Source organism: Hyaena hyaena, unplaced genomic scaffold (assembly GCF_003009895.1).
Source record: "Hyaena hyaena isolate Hyena2069 unplaced genomic scaffold, ASM300989v1 scaffold_133, whole genome shotgun sequence".
In the NCBI taxonomy this organism is placed as follows: Eukaryota; Metazoa; Chordata; class Mammalia; order Carnivora; family Hyaenidae; genus Hyaena; species Hyaena hyaena.
Genome location: NW_024080765.1, coordinates 2,337,802 through 2,363,143, shown reverse-complemented (window position 1 = coordinate 2,363,143; position 25,342 = coordinate 2,337,802). Strand labels below are relative to the sequence as shown.

General features: G+C 41.5%; 1 protein-coding gene across 1 annotated transcript in view; it reads left to right on the top strand.

Annotated features, from left to right (window-relative positions):
• SUGCT (succinyl-CoA:glutarate-CoA transferase) overlaps nucleotides 1–25,342 on the top strand; it is a 737,889-nt gene that overhangs the window by 632,892 nt on the left and 79,655 nt on the right. The window contains exon 13 of the mRNA XM_039237988.1: nucleotides 859–922. Coding sequence (XP_039093919.1) covers nucleotides 859–922 — 64 coding nt within the window. The remainder of the gene's footprint in view (nucleotides 1–858; nucleotides 923–25,342) is intronic.

Sequence of the window (25,342 nt, the reverse complement as noted above, 5' to 3'; positions counted from 1 at the left end):
TGATAGAATGTCCCTGTCCTAATAATTGGCCTTGCCTCTTACCCCAAGGTCAAGTCTACCTTGTGTTCTTGATGGGACACCAAATACCTAATCAGCCCGCTAGGACAGGATCTTTGTATTGTATTGTTTTGTTTTGTTTTCTCAGTTTTCTCCCTGCCAGCTCCCCACTGACTACCAGTTCTGAGATCTAGTCTTATAATTATGGTCTTATTATCACCCAAAACATCCAAAACATCTCTGGTTCCAATCTCCTGCTCAAATCACTCCCCTGAGTCCACTCTGGGCTCCCAGTCAGACCCTGCTTATTACTGGTCATAACAGCCCTGAATATATCCACTTCCAGCAGTCACTAAGCCTTCTGCTTATTCTGATTCACCTTTCAAACTGGACTGCCTCATCTCCCCTTCCACTGAATAAATTGCCCGGATCTCATGTACCATCCCCATGGGCTCCTGTGTTCTGGGTCCTCCTTCTTCCTCCCATTTTGTCTTTCTGTAGTTGACTTTGGCCATGTCCTGTGATGAGGTAATGCAGGAAGAGGCTGAGGTGCAGTATTTAGAGGATCAAACATAGATGAAACGGGGGGAGATCATACCATATATTTAGGAGCCAATGACGTTTTTAAGAGTGGGAAGACTTTATGAAAATGTAGTGCCTCCTAATCTTTTTGGCTTTGCTTGTTGAATATGAGATGGAAACACTTTTATTTCAAATATTTACTTTCAAAGTAAAATTCCAAACTTAAAAGTGTTTTGCAAGATGTGTCTTCAGAGAGCCTAATAGGGGGCTTTTCAAACTCATTGAGATTGAGTAATCTTATTTTGTAATTTATTTTTCTGTCTCTTTTTCCATTTGAAGGTGTTACACAATGGCCTCATTATGGAGATGAAGCATCCGACCGTGGGGAAGATATCAGTCCCAGGTTTGAAAACTTTTGTTATTTTCCTTAATACCATCCTTCATTAATTGCTTCCTGTGCCGATCCCTGCAGGTAGCTGGTAAGTCCCCAATTGGTCAAGACATTATCCAACTTCTTCATTTGGATGAAAGGGAAACCTTAGGATCATACCCACAAGCACATACGCCGAGGCTATGGAATTATGTCCTCGTTCTAATGAATGTCTGATTGCCCTGGTCACCAAGAATGCTCGTATTATCTGACTCCATTTTATGTAATCACGTGCTCACAAAGTATATAATGTAATTGCCAAAGATAGACAACAATAAATGTGGCGACCATTAGGAACTTATTCACATGGTTCATACGTGAACGAAAAGCAAAGCCAGGCATGATGGAGCTGGCCTCTGGGGAAAACTAGTGACTGCCCAGTCCAGAGCATTTTCTTTCTGAACTATGGTTTATGGTGAGGATCTCAGCTTTGTACATACGGAAACAACATGTTTTCACTTAACTCAAAATACGTTGAATTTTCTGAGTTGACTCATACCAAACAAACTCATTTGGCCCAAGCCAAAATGCCAAGTTTTTTGCTTCTGGGAGGGAGTTCTCTTTCCAGCAGCCAGAAGCCTCAGAGCATCCAAACCGTAGTGAGAGTTCACGACCAACCTGCTACCCTGACAAACCTCACTTCTCTAACTAACATAATGATACTGTTCCTCTGCTCAGTTGACTCTACTTGGGGCACTTCTGGGAAAACATGCCACGTTCTTGTTCCTTGGGTCCCTCTTTTCTGGACTATATATAAACCGTACACTTCTTTTTGTCTTTTCTCATGACAGAAGATAATTAAATTAGTTAGGATATAACTTTGGTCATTGTTTACTTGAAACTCGATGCTGGTTACCTTGCTTGAAATTTGGGCATTCCCCTAACTCCTCACTCACCTCAGTCAAAACAGCATAGAGGGGCACCAGGCTGTTCACTCAGTTAAGTGTCCAACTTTGGCTCAGGTCATGACCTCACAGTTTGTGAGTTTCAGCCTCACATCAGATCCTCTGTCCCCCCTCTCTGCCCCTCCTCCCCCTTTGTCTATCTCAAAAATAAATAAACAGCATAGAATATTTACTTTTCTAGGGGCGCCTGGGTGGCTTAGTCGGTTAAGCGTCCGACTTTCGCTTAGGTCATGATCTCGCGGTTCGTGGGTTCAGGCCCCGCGTCGGGCTCTGTGTTGACTGCCAGCTCAGGGCCTGGAGCCTGTTTCGGTCTGTGACTCCCTCTCTCTCTGACCCTCCCCTGTTCACGCTGTCTCTCTCTCTCTCTCCTAGAAATAAATAAAACATTTAAAAAAAAAAGAATATTTACTTTTCTAGGTATCAGATGGCATTTATTGAATAACTGGATTGTTAGGTTCATTCTATCTATAATCTAATTTTAAGATTCAGGATCAGCTTGATCATGATGTCCCAGAACAGATCAGATCATGCGCATTGGTGCAAGAAGGACAAGAAGAGGGAAGTGGGATGATAAAGTGAGTTGAAAGAGAAAATTCTGATGTACAGGAGTACAGGGAACACTGTACGGGAATTAAGGGAGGTAACTAAGAGAAAGAGAGCAGGTATAAACATGTCAGAGAATGGGGCCACACGCGAACAGAGAACATGTGAACAGGGAAATGCTATGTGGTGTAGACAGGTGGAGGAAAAATAAAAACATGTTGATAAAAGCTCAGAGAGTCATTCATTCGCTCATATTATTGAGCATGCTCCATATACACATTCCATGGGCAATGCTTTGGGTCCTGGGAATGGAAAAATAAGCCAAACCTGACCACATGGAGCTCATACTCTATGGATAGTCATATAATAAAAGCAACCAACAAATGTTCTGATAAGGGTTGAGTCATGATAAGTGCATAAAAAGGAAAAAGGGACAGAACATGTGTTACATGTGTTGTCATAGAGAATAATGGAGGCAGATGAGACTTAGAGAAAGCCTGGTCACCTATCAATGGAGATTTGAAGGATAATAAGAAGTTGACGTTTGAAGAGTAGGGGAACAGTATTCCAAGCAGAGGGACCAGCATGCAGGAAGACTCTGAGGTGGGAAACAGCAGGGTGTATTTTAAGCCAATAAGAAGGGTGAGGTCAGGAGTGGGAAGTCAGGCTGCAGAGAGAAGCAGAGCCCAGACACCCCGCCAGATGTGGTTTTATTCTAATTTGATGCAGGGGAGTGAAATGGCACAATTTATAACTTAAACCAGGGAGTCACATTAGGAAGTTGTTGTAGGAATCATGTCTAAAACAAGTGATTCTGTCTTAAGTTAGAGTCATGGCAATAGCATTGAAGAGTGACAGTGGTGAAAACAGAAAATTAATCACGGTGTTTTCAGTGTGAGGAGATACTAAAAAAACATTTTGTCCAATATTTGTTTTTTTTTTACTTTTATTTTTTAAATGTTTATTTATTTTGAGAGAGAGAGAAAGAGAGAGGGAGGGACAGAGAGAAAGAGGAGAGACAGAATCCCAAGCAGGCTCCACACTATCAGCAGAGCCTGATGGGAGGCTTGATCTCACAAACTGTGAGATCATGACCTGAGCTGAAATAAAGAGTCTGATACTTAACTGACTGAACCACCCAGGCACCCCTATCCAGTGGTTTTTAATTTTAATTTTTAAACAGTGGAACAGAGTTCCAAGTGAAGCCTCAGTATCTAAACTAGATTAAAGCAGAGTTGCTGGTTGAGAGGTTAGCACTCCAACTATTCAGCTTTCCTCCTCTGCCTCCGTCATGCTGTCTCCTCCAAACCCTGCTTTGAACCACGGGATCTAAAGAACATTCAAGAACCACTGATGAAACTTAATTCTACAAGTTTACAGATGAGGTCGTAGTCATTAATATCTTCAATACGTGAGAGGAAAAGGTAAACATGTGAAAGTTAATTATAGTTATTACTATAAGAGGGATAAAAGTAAGTCAGTGGTCAAGCTTGAATGAATTCATTGGTTCTAAAACTCTCTCCAGCAATCAGATGTGAATTTGCTGACTCTCCTGGTAAATGAGTGAACATCAATCTTGCAAAGAGGGAAAAATTTTTTTGGATTCCTAACGAAAAAGCACACTCTTTTTGCTCATTTTATTTTTTATTTTTATTTATTTATTATTTAAAAATTTTTTTAATGTTTATTTTTTGAGAGAGAGAGAGAGACAGAGGCACCAGCAAGGGAGGGGCAGAGAGAGAGGGAGACACAGAATCTGAAGCAGCTCCAAGCTCTGAGCTGTCAGCACAGAGCCCCATGCGGTGCCCAACTCACGAACCATGAGATCATGACCTAAGTGGAAGTTGGACACTTAACTAACTGTGCCACCCAGGCACTCCCCCCTTTTTGCTCATTTAATTTATAAATGTGTCAGTTAGCTACTGTCAGTTACAGGTAATGCTCTGTAACAAATAGCCACAAAATCTCTGTTCCATTCAAACATAAGCATTTATTTATTCCACGTACTAGACCAGGTGGTGGGTGGCCGGCCTACGCTGGACTTGCCCGGGTGACTTTGCTTTTAGGTGCAGGCCTGGTCCAGCAGGTCTCTTCCCTATGAGATGGGCTCAGCTCTGCCCCACAGGCCTCTCACATTCTTCTCATGGCAATGGCAGGAAAGCAAGAAGGGAAACAGAAACCACAAGGCCACCGAAGAACTGATGCATAACGAGCAGACCCTTCGTCCTCATTCTGTTGGCCAAAGCAAAGTTTTAGGCTGTGCTCCAAAGAGTGAAGACATTTTTCTCTCTTTTTAAGAGAAGTTGCAAAGCTATATGATGGAAACCTGGGCACAAAGAGGGGGTAGATAACTGAGGCCAAAAATTCAATTTACCACAATAAAATTCTCAGATCTTCAGCTCTCTCTTTTTTATCTGTTATTTTCATCTTTATTTCCCTTTGGAAAACTCTATTTTTGCTTCTTTAATTTCCATTGAGCTTAGGCCTATTTTTGGTAGATCTACTTTATTGACTTACCTTATATCCCTTCTATAGAATTATCAGTATTGGAAATCTCAGATTTCTGGTAAAATGGATATGTTTAGGTTATTTTTGGACTTAGCATCGGAGCATCTTTTGAGAGCAGCACATTTGGACTTCCCATGAAAGGGGAGAGACAATTCTGCTTATGGACATCAAATAAGAAGCTGCTTTTGTATTCCCTAATCCTCTGTATCCTACCGCAAGTCTGCTCAGAAGGGTAAGAGGTATTAAATGCAAACGGAATTTATCACTAAATAATTAATTTTTTTTTCCTGTGGATTTCCCCTTTCACTGATAGTATTTACCGATGATAGTTCTGCCTTTCTTTGTAAGGGATATCCCCATTGGACAGGTTTTAGGCTGCATTTTAAATGCTGTAGAAACAACTCTGATTCTCCCACAATGCCTCAGTGAGGTGAATCCGCCAAAACAGGAAACCCAGAGTGGAGTTAAAAGTGATATTATGCTACATTGTGTTCTAGTTGGCTAGTGGAGTCATATTTTTAAATTCATTAAAGGCAGTTTATATATATTTATATATGCATCTTTACATTTACCGTAAAAATCCTTATTAATATTACCTAAAACTACTTTTTAAAATCTCCTTTATGATTAATGAACTTCTTGTGACCTTTACTGAATTTCCTATACAATGCACTAGTTTGCCTGAAAACTTTTCTCTTAGTCCCTTCTAGAAATATGTCTGTTGAAGAACAGCAATAATTATTTTTTAAAAAATTGTTTCAAATTTTATTTAAATCCAAGTTAGTTAACATATAGTGTAACAATGGTTTTAAGAGTAGAATTTAGTGATTCATCACTTAATTTCACTTAGTGTAATACATTCAAGTTCCATCCACATTGTTGCAAATAACAAGATTTCATTCTTTTTGATTCCCAAATAATGTTCCATTGTGTGTGTGTGTGTGTGTATATATATACACACACACACACGCACACACTCACACATATGTATATATATATACACACACACTGTATATTTGTATATGTGTATATATGTGTGTGTGTGTGTGTGTGTGTGTGTACATCTTCTTTATCCATTAGTCACTCGATGGGCATTTGGGCTCGTTCCATAATTTGGCTATTGTCAATAGCACTGCTATAAACATTGGGGTGCATGTGCCCCTTCAAATTTTTGTATCCTTTGTATAAACACCTAGTAGTGCAATTGCTGGGCTGTATGGTAGTTCTGTTTTTAATTTTTTGAGGAAACTTCATACTGTTTTCCAGAGTGGCTGCACCAGTTTTCATTCCCACTGGCAGTGCAAAAGTATTCCCTTTTCTCTGTATCCTCACCAATGTCTGTTGTTTCCTGAGTTGTTAATTTTAGCTACTGACAGGTGTGAGGTTGTTTTTGATTTATGTTTCCCTGATGATGATCATCTTTTCATATGTCTGTTAGCTATCTGGATATCTTCTTTGGAAAAGTGTCTGTTCATGTCTTTTGCCCATTTCTTCACTGGACTATTTGGTTTTTGGGGTGTTGAGTTTGATAAGTTCTTTATAGATTTTGAATACTAACCCTTTTTCCAGTATGTCATTTCCAAATATCTTCTCCCATTCAATCTATTGAAATTTAGATTTGCTGGTTTTTATTTTCTGTGCAGAAGCTTTTTATCTTGATGATGTCCTAATAGTTCATCTTTGGTTTTGTTTCCCTGGCCTACATAGACATGTCGAGTAGGAAGTTGCTATGGCCGAGGTCAAAGATGTCACCAACAATTCTTATACAATATTTATTGCACCATTTTTAGAGATGTATAAATCCGTACCATTCAGTGTGCTCAGTTTAGAGTTCACATATAGGATACTGCTAATTGATTAATACCTTAAAGGTCTTGGTCGATCAATTTTAATATACTTTTAACAGGGATGAGAAATTATTAACCACTTCAAAATTCCTTTTGGCTACTTAAATAAGTATTGTAAGTACTTAATACATCTTCCAATATTTGTAATCATTACCAATACTAATGTATAGTGAGTAGTATGATCTAAATTATTTCCTTTATTAGTTTATATCTATTGCAACATACTCCCTTTTCATATCATTTCCCACTACATCCAATCTATAGTAATTAATTAAGAAAGAAATATCATCTGTGTGGATATACATCTTTGATAAAACATATGAACTAGTTAATGTTCATGAATTACCTCAAAGTATGAGTTGTAGTTAGGCTAATACCATTGTTCTTTATTTCATATATTGCTCATTAAACTACTCTCTCATCTGAGCTTTAAAGCCTATTTGACAGTTTTAAAAGTGGAAAGAGATGAAGAAAAATTAATTCTTAGTGGGGATATAAATGAGAAAATGCATCTTATCTCTCCTTGCCAGGCTTAGATATTCTGGTAATCCAAGGGTTCCCAGGAGGGTGGCGTTCATTGGTTGGAGGTCACCATTAGTTTAATGATGGAAATATCAGCACAATGAGCACAGTGTATGTATATGCTCATAATTAACTAATGTAACCTGAGAACTGAGTTGAATAGTAAAACCTCAAACACACAACCTCAATCTATGGTTCTCCATTTCCTAGATGAAGCTCTGGTAATAGTTCTGTGCCCAGGTCAGGCTCAGTCACTCAGGAGGCTTACACTTCACCAGGGAGGGCTTACTGAACTAGATGGAAAAGGGGGATCAGTGTTTCCATGGAGACCCAGAGGCTATAGCAGGGTGCTAGGAGAGCACAGACCAGGGAGACCTCATCAGGGTGTGGCCATCAAGGGAGGCTTCCCTGAGAAGTGAAATATACAGACACACAAACAGTGGCCAGCTGTCAGTTGGCCAATCTGGTGTGGGCTGTGGGGGCCTTGAGGAGGCCGTGCTGGTGCACAGGAGGAGCTGACGAAGGGCTCAAAGGGAGAAAGTAAGAGGGGCAGGTTCACAGTCACCCTGGAGAGGTTGGTGGAGGCAGGGAGAATAAGACCTAACAGAGCTAATGACCAACTAAAAACAAATCAAAATGTAAAGGATATCTATGCCAAGGTCTCTGAGGTCCCTACTACCTGGAGGAGAAGAGATCTGGAAGAGGAGCTTGGGTAGGAGCCTTAACCTAGTTTGGCAGGTGTTCTCATTGACTGCTTTTAGGTATAACTTCTGAAAACCTTCTAACTCCATTGAAGATTCTTGTAAAACTCATAATGTCCTGAAGTTTAAACTGTGAAACTGGTAGCAATTTGTGTGTAATTAAAAGGTACGTTAACGTTCACACCACAACATTTTGTCACCAAGAGATTGGCCATTGTATAAACATCATCTTATTTGGGACTGTAGTGGAAAGATCTTCCATTGGTTATCACATTCCAAAGGACTGCGAATTTCCGCTGAGCCATTTGCCATTTGCATCTTGTAATTCTGCGGCCCATTGGCCCCTTTAGCCAGAGTGGAACACACTGTCCTCCCGGGCACTGTGTAGGTGCCAAACCACCTTGGTTTTGAGTTCCAGACTTCAAAGGCTCTCACTGAAATAGAGTTTGATGTGTAACTCTGAAGTTTCTCACCATAACCTTTTTCAGATACTTCCCTGTGAATGTGCACTGCAATTGTCCGATTCCGGCAGCACTTCTGGGAAGTATTTTAATGGGGAGTGTGTCAGTGCTGTGAAAGGGAAGTAGTCTTCTGGGCCTGTGAAATGATTTTTTTTTTTAAATGTTTTATTTATTTCTAGGAGAGAGAGAGAGAAAGACAGCGTGAGCAGGGGAGGGTCAGAGAGAGAGGGAGTCACAGACTGAAACAGGCTCCAGGCTCTGAGCTGGCAGTCAGCACAGAGCCCGACGCGGGGCTCGAACCCACGAACCGCGAGATCATGACCTAAGCGAAAGTCGGACGCTTAACCGACTAAGCCACCTGGGCGCCCCAGAAAGGATTTTAAATTGAATTACCTTTGCTTGCTGATCTGTGTTTTTCAGCAAGCAGCTCTAAGTTCTTTTATTTTATTTTTTTTAAGTTTATTTATTTATTTTGAGAGAAAGAGAGAGGGAGAGAGTGTATGAGCTTGAGCAGGGGAGGGGTAGAGAGAGAGGGAGAGAGAGACAGAGAGAGAGAGAGAATCCCAAGCAGGTTCCACACTGTCAATGCAGAGCCTGAGGTGGGGCTCGAACTTATGAACCGTGAGGTCGTGACCTGAGCTGAAATCAAGAGTCAGATGCTTAACCAACTCAGAGGAGCCACTCAGGCACCTCTCTAAGTTCTTTTAAATAAAACTTTTGTTAAGTCTTTCCCCCATAATATTTTAACATTCATATTTGGACTCTGCAGTTGTTTTTGTTTTTTGTTTTTTTAAACTGGTAGGTGTTGGGTGCAGAAAGAACAATCACCACTATGAGTTAATGGAGCTCAAACCAACTTATTGGATTTTATAGTGAAATTTGAAAACATTGAATGTAATTTTTGATTACCTGGCATTTTTAAATTTCTTTTTTTAAATTTTTTAATGTTCATTGATTTTTGAGAGACAGAGAGAGACAGATTCCAAGCAGGGGGGAGGCTGAGAGAGAGTGAGGGGGAGATACAGAATCAAAAGCAGGATCCAGGCACTGTGCTGTCAGCACATCGCACCCACAGGGCTCGAACCCACGAACCATGAGATCATGCCCTGAACTGAAGTCAGACACTCAACTGACTGAGCTAAGGTGCCCCTATTTTTTATTTATGAATGTTTTGCAAGACTTTTTATAAATAATGAACATCTTTCTTTTATAAGCTTCTGGAGGACAAAAATATTATCATTTTCATTCAAACCAGCACCCTCTATACCAACTAAGTAATTAATAGACATTTTCTGGGTGATGATTAGAATAAAAACTATTAGATGAAAAATAACTAAAAACATGATTTGTGACAATTAAAAAAATTTTTTTATTGTTTTATTTCTGAGAGACAGAGAGAGACAGCGTGAGCAGGGGAGGGTCAGAGAGAGAGAGGGAGACACAGAATCTGAAACAGACTCCAGGCTCTGAGCTGGCAGTCAGCACAGAGCCCGACGCGGGGCTCGAACCCACGAACCGTGAGATCATGACCTGAGCCGAAGTCGGACGTTTAACCGACTGAGCCACCCAGGCACCCCGATTTGTGACAATTTTAAGCAGTATGCATTTTTTATGAGCAGATGGGCTATTTATGAATGGAATAATGTGGAAGTTATCTGAAAGAGATTTATTTTACGTTTTTAGTGTATTTCCAGTTTGAAGTATGCACATTACATGGAGTGACCACCTAAGTTTCTTGTATCATGGCCAGTCTTCCTCTGCTAAGCCTTCATGTTGCCCTCATGCTTTTAGCTGTTTTATTCCCTTTAGATAGAACCTTCGATAGTGTCTCTGAAATCTCATACACTCCAAGTGCAATTAAATTTCTATAGTGTTTAACAGCAATGGACAAAGCTGTCACAGATCTCACCTGGGAGAAGGAAAAATTAAGAGGAACCCAACTTTCAGCTTGTGTCCCTCCATAAAGTTTAAAAATGTTGGTCCTCGTAAGGAATCCTATGTAAAAGCCAGTCTGAGAGTGAAAGGTGAGATAAGTTATTTCTTCCAGGGAGAAAAATCTTTTGGATGACAACAGGAAGAGTGTGTAAAGTTTTCATGTTGTGTGTAGTACTCAATCTATCTTCTAGAAAGAGCATACTCCTTCGGGGACCAGGCTAAGCTGTAAAGAGAGGAAAGAGATGAAAGCAAGGTTCCACAGTCTGTCAACAGAATGAGAGAAAGCTGGCAGGGAAATGAATTTTCAAATAGACTAGCCATGGTACTTCCCAAAGTCCTCAATTATTTTTAACTTTATTAAACCCTTAACCCATGGCAATGTACTGAGAGTTAAATAAATCAGTGTATTCCCAGGTGATTTGACATGGAGTGCCTGCAGCCTTCTCTGGCAGTCCTGTTACAGCGAGGCAGGGCCGTAGACATTGTTATCCTTTAGTGAGAAATGAATAGCACAGTGACTTCCCTTCCTAGGAGAGCAGGGAGGAAGCAGAGGAGGAGTGAATCGCATCTCCAGGAATGTCTTTCCATGAGGAACTGGAGAAGCCCTAAGAGCCAAGTTACTGTCGCTGATACGACTTAGGGATCTCCATCAACTACGCTTATCTGTGCCATGAGGAAGAAATATTTTGTGAGAGCTGGCTTTCATGCTCAGGGAATTCATGTTCCTGTTAGTAGGGACTGGGAAAATGGCCAAGATGTCCGTTGTTCCTCTTCAACCTGTCCTCATCAATCTCAACCCTGAGATAAGTGAATCTGTCTACTAGACAATAAACTCTTGTTGCAAGTCAGTCCTAAGTTATCAATAAAGTTCGGGGACGCAGAGTTGTTCTCACTATTAGAAAGTGATATGAAGGCTTTTCCTGGGTGAATATTTAATTGGATGTATACATTGTTTGAGGTGTTTTCTCCAAGTCTGCAGAATGATCCTTGAGATTAGGGGTGTTTGAAGTCATCTGAGAAGACCACTGTATGTTGAACGAAATCTAGAAATCAAAACCAAACAAAATCAAAACAAGAAGCTATAGGAAGTGTGGAAGTCTCCATAATGGTAAAGCAGTTTTTGGTTATTTTGTCCTAAAAGGTGGATAGATAAAACATTTTCTGGGACCAGTGCTTGAGTCCTTGCTGTGCTAGATGAAGCCAACTTACATTGGGTACCCAGAGAAGTCTTTTTCTGGATTGAACTTAAGTTCGGACTTTATGATGAGTCTTTAGAGAATAAATTAATTAAATATAATTAGGCATGTAAACTGGCTGGAGAAGTAAAAACAGATGCCATCTCAAAGCTAGGTACAAAAAAGTTCAAATAATCTTTCAGTTTAGACTTCCATGTTCTAGAGTTTCCTTGGATAGTCAAGAAGTAAAATTAATTTGGTCTCCAAGTGGGCTTCAGCCTAGAATGAGTCGCTTGCCTTTATTGCCAGGTTTATTCATGACTGGAGAACTAGTCCCCTCTGAAAGAGGAATGGCTTTGCTCTCCCCTAGCATTACCAGGTAGGAAGTCTTTGGTTCACGAAGAGACGACAGCTGGGCTGAATCCCACAAGAAAATTGTTTTCTGTAAATACACTTCCTTAAGACGTCAAGATCCATTCCTGTTAAGAGTCAGCCAGAGAAAATATCAGCGGAATAAGCCATTTTTTGTTTCAAAGGATGATAGTTTAATTTGGACTAGGAACACACTGTTATGTTAATATTAATGTGAAGTGTTGGTGGAGGTGAAGAAATGGTAGTCAAGGGTCATATAAGAACCTCCAGCCATCTTAACAGGAGGTCATGGGCAATACTCCATTTATCAGGTCACCTCCAAACCATAAGGATTTACTTGGCTTTAACCTGGGTCCTTGGGTTTCATTGCTTATCTCACTTTCAGCAAGAGTGAATGCTGTCTTCTGTATGTGAGTCATGTATCAGCTTCTGTGGAACCATATTTCCGGGTTGTCGTGTCTTTATCTGCTATGGCATTACCAGTCAGTGTGTCTCTGAACTCATCCTTTCAGTAAGATTTGGACTTTGAAATGCTTCCCCACCTTGTCCTTCATCAGGACATCACATAAGGTACAGTGGGCTCCTGGAGTGGCCCACCCATTAGTCTAACCCACTCAGAACCCTGTGTCTATTGAAAATGTCCCTAGGAACCCTATTCTCCTGTTTATTGCAAGAAGCCACGTGCTTTTCAAACAATTAAGCAAAAAACTAATTTTAATTAAATTGAAAAGGAAAGGCAAAGTTAACCCAAGATACTTTAGGGATTTGAGGAGAGTGTATGGCCAAGTACTGACAAACGAGAGAAGCACTGCCCCACTTAGTGCTAGAGAGTGTCCTCAGCACAGTTCACCCCCCATTAACTCCTCAAAGACCTAACCTGTTTTCTCTTTGTTGCTGGGCCTTCAAGTTTGTGTGTGACCTTAAGTAACTCACTTCGCCTTTTAGTGCCTGGTCTCCATGTTCTAATGGGGATTGATCTTTTCAGCCTTTGAATTTAAAGGAAAGATGCAATTCACCGTACTGCATGCAGATGTATTTTGTGAATGGATTCGAATGGCCTCATTGCTGGGGAACGTTCAAATTGGAAACAAAGGAGTAAACAAAGGGAACATCTGTTGAATCTTTCTCTATATATGGTGCATACACGAGCCCTTGATAGACACAGTGTGGTTAATCTCCAGGACAACTCACTAAACCATTCATTATTTTTTTCAGTTTATTTATTTATTTTGAGAGAGAAAGAGGCGGGGGGGCAGGGAGAGAGGGAGGAAGAGAATCCGAAGCAGGCTCTGTGCTGTCAGGGTGGAGCCCGACGCAGGGCTCAATGTCACCAATTCTGAGATCACGACTTGAGCTGAAATCAAGAGCTGAACGCTTGACTGACTGAACCACCCAAGCGTCCCTTGTTATTATGTCCATTTTTACAGATGGGAAAACTGACACCCGCTAAGTGTTGCAGGACGGCTGGGAACCCACATCGGGGCACCCCTGAGCTCTGTCCTCCTTTTCCTGATTACTAACATCTCCTGAAGTTGAGCCAACCATTGAGTTTTTACCTTACGACTTTAGGCTCTCACCGGAAGGCCGCTGAATGTATCTTAAATGTTTCATTTGAAAAAGATCAGCGTGGCAATTTATTTAAAGAATGCTTAAATTTCAAGAATTTGAACTTAGAGTGAGCCTGTTTCCTTCGGGGATGAAGTTTGTTTTTACTTTTTATTTTTTTAACCGTCTATAATTATGTTTTTATGAAAGACGAAAAAGCCTTTGGAAAAATATAATGTTAGGCCATTTTGATATTCTCAAGAGCATGGAAGTGTAAATGCACCAAAACATGTGGGTTACATTTCCCTCAAGTTGTGCTGTTTTCACACATTAACAGAAAAGCAGTTTGAAAGGGAAAAAAAGAGAAATGTTTGGGATATATATGCAGATTTCAATCATCAAAAAGACGGAAGATGTTAAGCTGTCAGCCCGACTTACCCAGATTTCTCCTCTTTCCCATGATCTGACCAAGGCCCTGGTGCTGTGTGGGCAAATTTCCTCTAGCTTACAGGGGACTGATTTGGTTTTAAAGTGAGAGCCTGGTTCCCTTTGAGTGACACTAATTAAACTGCAAACAGGGGCACCTGGGTAGCTCAGTTGGTTAAGTGTCCAACTTCGGCTCAGGTCATGATCTCATGGTCCGTGGGTTTGAGCCCCACGTCAGACTCTGAGCCTGCTTCGGATTCTGTGTCTCCCTCTCTCTGCTCCTCTCCTATTCATGCTCTGTCTCTCTCTGTCTCTCAAAAATAAATATAAAAAGAGAGTTAAAAACAAATTTAAACTGCAAATAATGTGACGTTGGTATAAGAAAGTTAGGATGATTTTTTTTTCAAGTGAATAATTGGTACTATATCTAGAGCAAGAATTTAAAAAATAATTAGTGACAAATTCTGTAAGGTTCCACTTATATGAAATACCTAGCGTAGTTAAGTTCATAGAGACAGGAAGTGGAAGATTGGTTGCCAGGTGCTGGGGGAGGGGTGAATGGGGGGTTAGTGGTTAATTGGTATAAAGTCTCAGTTGGGGAAGATAAAAAAGTTCTGGAAATGAGTAGAGCTAATGGTTGGACAACAGTGTGAATGTCCTTAATGCCACAGAACTGGACACTTTGGTAAATTTTATATTATTGATATTTTGTCCCAATAAAAGTATGGCTGCTAAAAAAATGTAGCTAACTTCTAAGTTGTTTTCCTGTGTACATGTGGTCCATCTGTGTGGTGTGTAGACAGGGTGTGGAGAGTAGAATGCATACAGACTTAGCCAGCAAGACCTGAGTGCAAAACCTGGCTCTGCAGATTATAATTGGAGATAATAGATAGCCTTCCTCATCTGACTCAGTGACTTGTCTTATCTGTAATATAAAATTAAACACTGTGACTTAAAATCACTAAATGATATGTGCCAAAGTTTAGCACATAGAAGGAGTAAGTTCAGGCACACTGTAGATAATTAACAAACTCTTTTTTAAAGTTTTTAATTTATTTTAGGAGAGAGAGTGGGGGATGGACAGAGAGAGGAGGAGAGAGAGAGAATCCCAACCAGGCTTCAGGCTGTTATCACAGAACCCAATGCAGGGCTCGAACTCACAAAAACTCTGAGATCATGACCTCAGCCGAGATCGAGAGTCGGACGCTTAACTGACTGAGCCACCCAGGCACCCTGATAATTAATAAACTCTTAACAGTACCTGCAGTAGCACAGACTCTTGGAGGGGAAATAAAACTAGTCACATTATTAGTTATTTGTCAGATTTTAAAAATGGAAATAATCATGGACATTTTCTCTAGGACATACAGTAATACAAATCATTCTTTGTTTGTTTCACAAACTTTTATCTGGGATCTACCCTGTGCCAAGTGCAGGCAGACAAGGAATTCAGTCTCATGGTGGCATTTGACAGGGACCCATCCAATGAAGTGCCGTGGGGACAGGGAAACTGTGGCAAAGTCACGGCCAGATGTGTGCGTTAGGCCAAAACCAGCTTCCTTATTCATCTTCCAGCTAGGAGTGCTCAGATAAATATGTCATGTGTGGAGTCCATGGAGACCGTGCAGTGTGAAAGCACCCTCCCCAAACACCATTGTTCTCCAACAGAACATGCAAGTGAAAATAATAATTCAGGGATCGCAGCTGACGACGTAACAGTGTGCTTAGGGGAAACAAGAGAAGGACTGTGACGCCATGCGACATTTCCAACGTATACTCTGCAGACCCCATGGTTTCTTGAGGTGCTAATAATTGTCCCAGCAAGTCATGACTCTTGTCAGACAGCTTCGGGAAACCTACGTTAAACAAAGGTCAGTGAATGTTCTTTACGCCGACTTTTCTTAGAACCATGAACATTCTAAGATACGTTTTTGGTCACTAAGAAGGAGATACCGCATGCCCCGTTTCCTTACGTTATTTGACAGCGGACTCCTTTTCCCCCAAAGCTCACAGAGAAGCATTTTGTGGGTTACCCCACTGGAAACATGCGTCCCTTGGAGCCACGTGGGACAAGTTGTAATGGTCATTGACTGGGTAAATTGGCTAGTTTGCAGTTAGAAAGGGAAGGGAAAACCAGCTAAGAAAAGTGGCCATTCTCTGAAGGGTAGAATTTTCTCTCGTTTCTTAGCTCAAGGGACCCAGGGGTCCTGAGGAATATTAGATTTTTTTTTTCTTTTGTGAGGGTCGAACACCCAGAAACGCTGGGCAGGAAAGGGTCAGCCAGGAGCACAGCCGTGGGGGCTTCGGGGTGGGGAGTGTGGAGGTGGGGCGCCTTCCCTCCACGCTGGCTCAGCCCTTGCCAGCGAGAGCCACATTCAGCAGTTGAAAGGCACTGGGCACGGATTGAGGGCAACACTCAAGTGCAGATCAGGAATAGCTCACACGGTGATGCTCTTGCTCTAGGAGCAAAAACTATCCTGGGATCTAAAGAAATCACTTAAGGAGAGACACTTTCTCTCCATCGCTCCACAGTAAAGCTGAGTTAGGAGGATTCTGCACAATTGTTCGTACGCTGGCTTAGAAAATGGAGTTGATTAAGTGAAAGGAAAATTCTTAAATGTGACAAAGATGATGAGGTGATTAAGGGGTAGAATTTAAGTAGCAAGATGTGGAGAATTTAAGATGTACGACTGAGTAGCGATGACAGTGGGTATACGATAGCTGCCTATAAATACCCAATTAATTGCCTAATGTGGCAAATGAGAAGAAACAGGCTTTAAGCACAAAAGGGAAACTTGAATTGAAGTCTGTTAGGGAAACAGTATTTACCAGTAAGGGTGATTTGACTGCCTTCACACAGGAAGTCAGTGGAGTTATTTGGGAAAAGATTCAGGATAATACTTTTCTTGCTTATAAAATCCTGAGGCCAACAAAGTTTCTTTCTTTAAAGCGAAAGCATACGTCTTCATGTTTCTTAGGAGCAGAAATTGAGAAATAGAGACACATATTTAATTTGCGGCAGGGTATTATGAGCTGGTAGCAACACTTAGGGTCCTTCCCAGCCTCTAGACGTGTTTTCCCTTAAGCTGAGTTATAGTAATATTTTTTGGTGGTAAGAAACATAGAAAATTTATGCATTGTGTTCTACTGCGTGGGGAGGTACGCTTGTGATGCAAGACGTAATAAGAATAGTTACTTTAGGGAACCCTCAATGAAACTAGCCGTCAGTGTGATTATGCATTTGGTGCGGGGCATCCTTAGTATCCCCATCTTACAGCTGAGCAAACTGAGGCTCAGAGAAATTAAATAACTTGACCAAAGTCACACACCCAGTTAATTGCAGACCCGGAATTTGCGTTCAATTCTGAGTTACTCAAAACTCCATGCCCTTTTACCGCTATGTTATGCTGCCTCCTGAAGGCATTTTTGATCATCGCTTTTATACACTGTAGACCAATGGCTTAGTGTTTATGAAGCACTCCTGAGAGTGAAATGGCCTCCTCGCTGAGGCTGTTGCCCATGCCCGGAGCAGAGAATGCTAAGGCGTAGCTGGAGCAAGGCAGTCGCCCGGGGAATGGACTAGACAGGGCTGGAGGAAAGGACGGTTGGCTCCAGCTTTCCGAGCAGTCAGAGCTGATGTACGGAGGAGATTTGTCAGATCTCGAAAACGGCATCCAGATTTGATTATAACTTCTCTTTGTGGTCTTTGAAGATTTTTGTTATTTCTTCCCTTGCCTCATGGAGTTCAGATCCATTTTCGCATAAACATAAATGATTCCTCCTTTCTGAGCCCTTCATTGTTGGTGGCATTGTGGTATGTCCCAGGAAGGCGGGAATGGGGCCAATTAAAAAGAAAAAATTCTTCTTCGGCTTGTGTGTTTATGTGGAAGTGCCCAAGCCACCAGCTGTTCAGATAGCAGGCCTCGGGTAGAGCCCTGTCTCCCAACTGCCCTACCCCCTCCACACAGCAGGGGGAGATCATTTCAGCAGACTCCATTGGAAGACCAAAAAAAAAAAAAAAAAAAGGTTCCCCCAAAAGTGTCCTTCTGCATTCCTGAGTTTTACAGAAAATTGAGGAAATCTGCACTGTGCTATATACTTTTCATTTCAGTAGGAAGTTCCCGAATTAGAAGCGTGGAAGTGACAAACTCTAATCATTCTCTTTTTTTTTTTTTTTTTCAAAATTGTTAATGTTTATTTATTTATGAGAGATATGGGGGGCAGAGAGAGGGGAAGAGACAGAGGATCTGAAGTGGGCTCTGTGCTGTAGCAGCACAGAGGGGCTCAAACCCATGAACTGTGAGATCATGACCTGAGCCAAAGTTGGTCACTTAACCGACTGAACCATCCGGGTGCCCCACGAATCATTCTCTCTTAAATACCTTACCTCAGCTTACCACTGAGGAGTGAATGTTTTTCTTGAATAGAGAGAATGTAGATTGGAAAAAATTAATTTCACATTCCTATTTATAGGACATTTGAGACAAACAACCCCTCAGTGTGACCGTTACCTCATTCTCCTTTTTTCACCATCAGGACTGACGACTTGTCTTTTACATTCATGGAATGCATTTCAAATCTCAGGAATTCGGTTCCATAGCAGGACCTTAGCAGAGATGATATATATCATCTTGTTTGGCTATCTTTTAATGCTTTCTTCTTTTCTTTAAAACACACACACACACACACACACACACACACACACACACACAAACGGTATATTAGTACTGATGGAAAAACCAGATCTCACAGGAAGGTTGAAAAAAATTAAGCTTAAATAATTCTTCTGGAATCATTCAAGACAGTAGGGTGGAGTAGACTCTAGAAGCAAAACAGCGTCATCTTGAAGATTTTATATTTTTTCAAACTTAAGCTTCTTTGGGGCTATTTTCCTGTATTCAAATGGCCAAGGCGTCTTCCCTGTTGACACTCTTGATCAAAGGGACCCCAGTCCTATTTCCTGCTCCTGACCCCTAGTGTCCAGGGTTTCCTGGACACGAGTACCTGGGCAGCTGGGACACACCCGGGTTTGCACATCAGGACACGGGTTGGAACAATGCGCTCTTTCTGAGGAGAGCATTTCTTTCTCCCTGGGCGGGGCTGGAGGCTCAGCTCTCTCAATTACCACAACTTTCAAGGTCCTCTGCATGCCTGGTAGCTCAGGTTATCCTCAGAAGGATGCTCCTCAGTTCCCTGGTCTGCGGGTAGCAGTAGAGTCCTTGAGGAGCAAAAGCGATGGTTTCCTCCATACTTGGCATTTTAGATTCCACAGTTCATTTGTTGTGAATTACAGATTCGTTTCTTTCCGGTTCATTTTTCTGCATCTTAAATTGCGAAAACTTCCGGTAAGACAAGGGGGAGAAAAAAGAGCTGTCACTTAAACACATTTGGTCTTAAATCAAATTAAAATGATAGGAACTTCAAACCAGAGGTTCCATTTGGGTTGAAATGCCAAGATGTTTTCTGTGGAAATAGATGTTTTCTCTTAAAAGCAAACAAACAAACAAAAACACAACAAAAAGAAAACACAGAAACAAAATTTGCCGGAAGCAGCTTTGTGGGCTCTTGCGTTCAGTCATCCCCAGATGCCCTACCTGGGATCCAAAGTCCAATACAAATGCGGTTAGGGCCATGTTGTTTAAGAGAAGTAAATGAAAATTGTGTGCTTCCCTTGAAGGCCTTCACATCATCTATTTGAGTTTTGGAGCCAAAAGAAAAATCAGAGAATCAGAGGGTTCCAAACCAATATAAGAAAAGCAAATTGGACCCATCTTTCTTATTCGCTTCTTTTGCCACTATTTAAAGGGCCTAAGCTGGGGCGCCGAGGTGGCTCCGTCCGTTAAGCATCGGCCTCTTGATTTTGGCTCAGGTCACAATCTCACGGTTTGTGATTTTGGCTCAGGTCATGATCTCATGCTGACAGCACAGAGCCTGCTTGGGATTCTCTCTCTTTCTTTGCCTCTCTCTTTGCCTCTTTCCTCAATCATTCTCTCTCCTTCTCTAAAAAAAAAAAAAAAAAAAAAAAAAAAAAANAAACATTAAAAGGACATAGGAAGTCATGACTAAGAAGACCAAAGGGAGGCAAGCCAGTGTGGGGGAGAACGGAATTTATGACTGAAAACAATAGCAGGGATACTCATATTTAAACGGTTTCTTTTTTTAATGTTTTATTTATTTCTGAGAGAGAGAGACAGCGTGAGCAGGGGAGGGGCAGAGAGAGAGGGAGTCACAGACTCTGAAACAGGCTCCAGGCTCTGAGCTGTCAGCACAGAGCCCAACGCGGGGCTCGAACCCACGAACTGTGAGATCATGACCTGAGCCAAAGTCAGACACTTAATCAACTGAGCCCCCCAGGCGCCCCATAAGTGGTTTCTGAAATAGCCTAAATCTTCCACTCTAGTCAACCAGCACACCTCCTCTGAGATGCAGGAAATCCTCACGCAACATGGCAGCTTCCTGTGCTTTCCTTGAATATCACATCACTCTCTGAGTATTCATGCATGTTTATTATTTTCTTTGGACTGCTCTTCTTTACCCTTATTAAATTTTTCACCATACAAAAAGAAATGTCAACATTTAACCTTTCATGTGAGGTGGGAAAAGGAAAATGTTTATTTCAGCTCTCTTCTGTTTAAACACCACAGAATTCTGTTATAATGTAACATTTTATTCTTGCATTCCCATGTGAAATGGTTGAAACCCCAGAAAATTATAAAAAAAAGCAATACATGTCATCTCTACACAAATCCTGGTGTCAATTATGGTGTTACAGGAAAATCTAGCTTTATATTTTATATATGGGTATGATGCTTGTTTCTTTTTCCCCCAAATCCAAATTCCTGCAAATTCCAATACCGTTTTTACTTTCTAACAGAAACTTTAATTCTCAGTATGCTAGTGATAATTAAACCTTAGAAATAATGTTTCCTTATAATACTCTGTTAAGGCAAGTATAGAGAACTTCTGGATAACTTGAAAATCAACCAGTTTTAGACTTTACCAGATATATATAGTTTTAATATAAGCAGCCCAATCCTATTTTCTGGTCTTACATGCAATTGGATGTGTATATGTGTTTGTGTGACATATTTTAAAATGTCTTGCCAAATATTGTAAGTATTATATAAATGTCAGTTTTTGCTATTACTATACATGTGCTGTGGGAAATTTTATAATGTTAGATGGAGGTCATGGATCATAGGTATACTAGTGTTGGCATAAAACTTAGAGTCTATTCATAAGGAGACTTTGTTCTAAAGATGATGATTATACAATAGCAATGTTTCTACATCTAATGTAAGAAATGTTTAGACATATATTGTCTGGCCTATTTACTTAATTGAAATGCTTCTGAAAATGTTCCAGTGACTTAAGACCTTTAGTCTCTATTTTGCAAAAAAAAGGTAAAAGTTTCCCTAAACCACAAGACTAAAACCAAATAGACCAGTAGGAATCAACTTCCTAATTTTTTTTCTTTTTATAACATAGATGGTCTCTTCACAGAATTTTCTTTTTCTTTTCTTTCTTTTTTTTTTTTTTTTTTTGAGAGAGAGAGCGATGCATGCATGTGCATGGAGGGTGGGACAGAGGGAAAGGGAAAGGGAGAGAGAGAATCTTAAGCAGGCTCCATGCCCAGGGCAGCACCTAATGTGGGGCTTAATCTCATGACTGTGAGATCACGACCTGAGCTGAAATCAAGAATGGGATGCTTAACCGACTGAGCCACCCAGGTGCCCCCATCATAGAATTTTCTAATATTAATTCCTTTACTTGGAAAAAAAAACCCCTATATCTATACATCTACATACAAAATGCATGTTATAAAATGTGAATCATATGTTACAAAAGAAAACTGGATGGTATTCCTAAAACTTAGCTCTCCAAAAACTATCTTAATGGGGGTATTCTCAAAAATGTCATTAATCCAAAGTATCACTCATGGGATCCCCTGGGTCTCATGATCCAAGCAATGGCAGAGTTGTTCACCGTACAGGAAGGAGCAGCCCAGTTATGCGAGGACTCAGAACTCGGTAGAAATGCTGGTGTGGCCAGAGGGATGGTGGGGACAGCCTGCCTACTGGCAATAGAGAGAATGTCACCCCATCAGGTGAGGCATGCTAACTGGGAGACATGGTTTCATATTTACCAAGAGACGGCAAGGTGCCCTGACAGGCAGTGGAAAAAATGCACTGAGATTGTAGGCTTAAGGAACATCACAGAATCATAACAAATAGTATGCAGTAGACCTCAGGTATATCCTTCTGCTTAGCAAGGCCTCGGCCACAGGGTTGGTGTTTAGGAGTGGAACTTACCTCCTGGCACAAGAAAGAAAAAGGCAAGACCAAGATGGCATCATTAATTTTTCCATATCCTGCAAGGACGAGGCTGCCGAGATGGTTTAAGGGCAGAGCTGAGTCCCGGGAAATAAGGCAGAAGCCTACTTCTCAAAACTTGACCGAAAGGCAGGAGTTGGTTTGGGGTCAAGGTAGAGCCCATGACTGGGTCTGAGGCATGCAGTGAGCACTGGACCAGCCCCGTGTCTTCCTAATCCAGTCCCCTGTGGGAGGATCCCAGGCTCCCTGGCTCTGCGGAAAGAAGGAAGGAGCATCAAGGGGCAGTGAGCCAAGCAAAATATTACCCAGGGAGTGTTTTCCAGCTTAAGTTTGGGCTTTTTCCTCTCTGTTCAGCGGGTGAGAGTCCAGAGGCAGTGGTCTCAAGCTACTTACCAGCTTATTTCTGAGAACGTTGCACAGCGTCAGTGGAAGAGGCCATCGCTGCTCCTGACAAGTTCATGGCAGTCGGTCTTCAGGAATCCTAGCTGTTCACCTGCCCAGACAACCCTTCAGGAGTTACCCAGGGTCCTTGGTGGCCCCATGGACTTTTGATCTCTATGAAAGGCATCAAGATATTGCAACTTCTGTAGGCTACTTTGTGGGAGTTACCGTTTGACCAGGAGGGAAAGACACTCAGGAATCTGTTCAGTTTATTGAGATAGCTCGATGACACCAACCAATATATTTTAAAGACCTTGCAGACCCACCCATCCATCTTTCCGTCACTGTGTCTAGGAAAGATGTATGTTCAACATGATAAACCACAAGTGGTGTTTTTCAAAAGAATATTGGCTATGAATACCATGCTGGCTGCTTAAGACACTGGGCCCTAGAGTCACTTCACTTACTTTCAAATAATGTATTTACTACATTGCAATCCAAACGCCTTCCTGTTATGGCTGGTGCTGCTGCTGACAATACAGTCATAATAGATCTAGCATGGTTTTGCCATTCCTTTTTTTTTTTTTTTTTTTTTTACAAATAGTTTATTGTCAGTTTGGTTTCCATGTAACACCCAGTGCTCATCCCCACAAGTGCCCTCCTCCGCGCCCATCTCCCCCTCCCCCCCACCCCCATCAGCCCTCAGTTTGTTCTCAGCATTCAAGGTCTCTCATGGTTTGCCTCCCTCCTTCTCCCCCACCATTTCCCCCCTTCTTCTCCCCCACGGTCCTCCGTTAAGTTCCTCCTAATCCTCCTATATGTGCAAACATATGATATTTGTCCTTCTCTGCCTGACTTATTTCGCTCAGCATAACACCCTCAAGGTCCATCCATGTTGCTACACATGGCCAGATTTCATTCTTTCTCATTGCCATGTAGGATTCCATCGTATAGATGAACCACATCTTCTTGATCCATCCGTCCGTTGATGGACACTTAGGCTCTTTCCATGTTTTAGCTATTGTGGAGAGTGCTGCTATTGCCATTCCTTTTTTAATGTAAACCCCTTTAGGCATCCAAACAAACATCAGCACCCTGCACTGTTAGACCACTGCATGGTATATCTTGACGGAGGAAATGTGTATGAGGAATTGTTCTTTAAGGAGAGAGCCATGGGCAGAGTGAAGGATCTTGACATCATGTCCTGCACTGGGCATGCTCATGAAAAGTCTTGGGGATGGTGATTAACTTAGAGAGAGAGAGAACTTTGTAGGACTGAGCTAGGACCAACAGACATTACGGGGCGAGGGGCGGGGAACCAGGCTTAAAATAAGGACAGACTTTCTTACACGTGGAGAAGACAGGGGTGAGGAGGGTGTTGATCTTCCGGCAAGATGGTGACACCACAAGAGATCGGTAGACATAGACAGTGGGTGGGCACTTAGCAGGAATGTTGTGAGTAAGGGTCGAGTAGGCTTTTCAAGTGGCTTTTCAAGTGAGTGACTGAGCTGGAATCAAAATTCACATTTCCTGTTTTGTAATCTTGAATTTTTATTTGATTTGATAGGCCGGACAAGAGTCCCTGGAAAAGCGTGAATGTTACCTTCTATGGCAAAAGGGACTTTGCACCTCAAGTGAACCATCTCAAGTTAGGGGGATTAGCCTGCTCTTAAAAACATGTAATCCAGTAGGGACGCGAGGCCATTCTACAAATTGTAACATGTTGCAGTAATTACAACTGAAGTGGATGAATGGGTGAATGACCATAGCAACTGGGGAGAATGTTTCTTTCGCGTATTTTAAGGAATACCTGTTCCTAATTTTCCCACCATCCTCTACCTCAAGAATGGCTGCAGGGCAGTTAATTAGCATTGTGGTGTTCACCTTGCTTCTTAAAACTAGGGTGGCCATAGCCTCCCGTGGGCGTGGGCCTGTCTCCATCTATGCCTGTTGTGCCCATGTGGTTAGAGAGCCTCTTTCATGTCCCAGATCAGCCAGCTCCCAGCCTGCTTCTCCATCATGTAGTCTCTTGCACTTCTTTCTCCTTTGCTTTCCACACCTCAGCACGGAGAAGCAGGAAAGGAGGGCAACTTATTTTCCTTGAAGGCTCAGTTTCTGGCTTTGGTTCCTATATTCCTGCTACCACCTGCTCAGTATCAGCCTATCTTCAAGTCTTGCAGATTGTTTCAAGTTCCTGTGGTTTTGTGGACAAAAAAGCCTTTTATACTTTGGAGCAGAACTATGCTTCTGGTTTAAAGAAAAAAAAAAGCCAAAATCCATGTTTGAGCTCAAAAGCATTTTTTTTTAATTTGAGAGAGAGAGAGAGAGAGAGAGAGTGGTGGAGAGGGACAGAGAGAGGGAATCTTAAGCAGGCTCCGCAAAGAGCTCCCATGCAGGGCTCGATCCCACAACCTGAGAACAAGACCTAAGTGAAATCAAGAGTCAGATATTCAACTGATTGAGCCACCCAGGCACCCCTCAAAAGTATTTCTTTAGATTACTGTACCATCATATGTGCTGAGTATATACCCTTTCTCAAATTGAGTAATTTAATCTACTGCAATTTGGTTTTTGGCATTTAAAAATATTTTCTTCTGAGGGAGTGAGCTGTTCCATAAAGGTGATTATGGTATATAGATTAATCAATTGATTGGTAGGTAAATGGTAGGGATGTCACCAGAACTTATCTTTCTTCTTTTCTTTTTCAAATGTAGTTTATTTATTTATTTTTTAATGTTT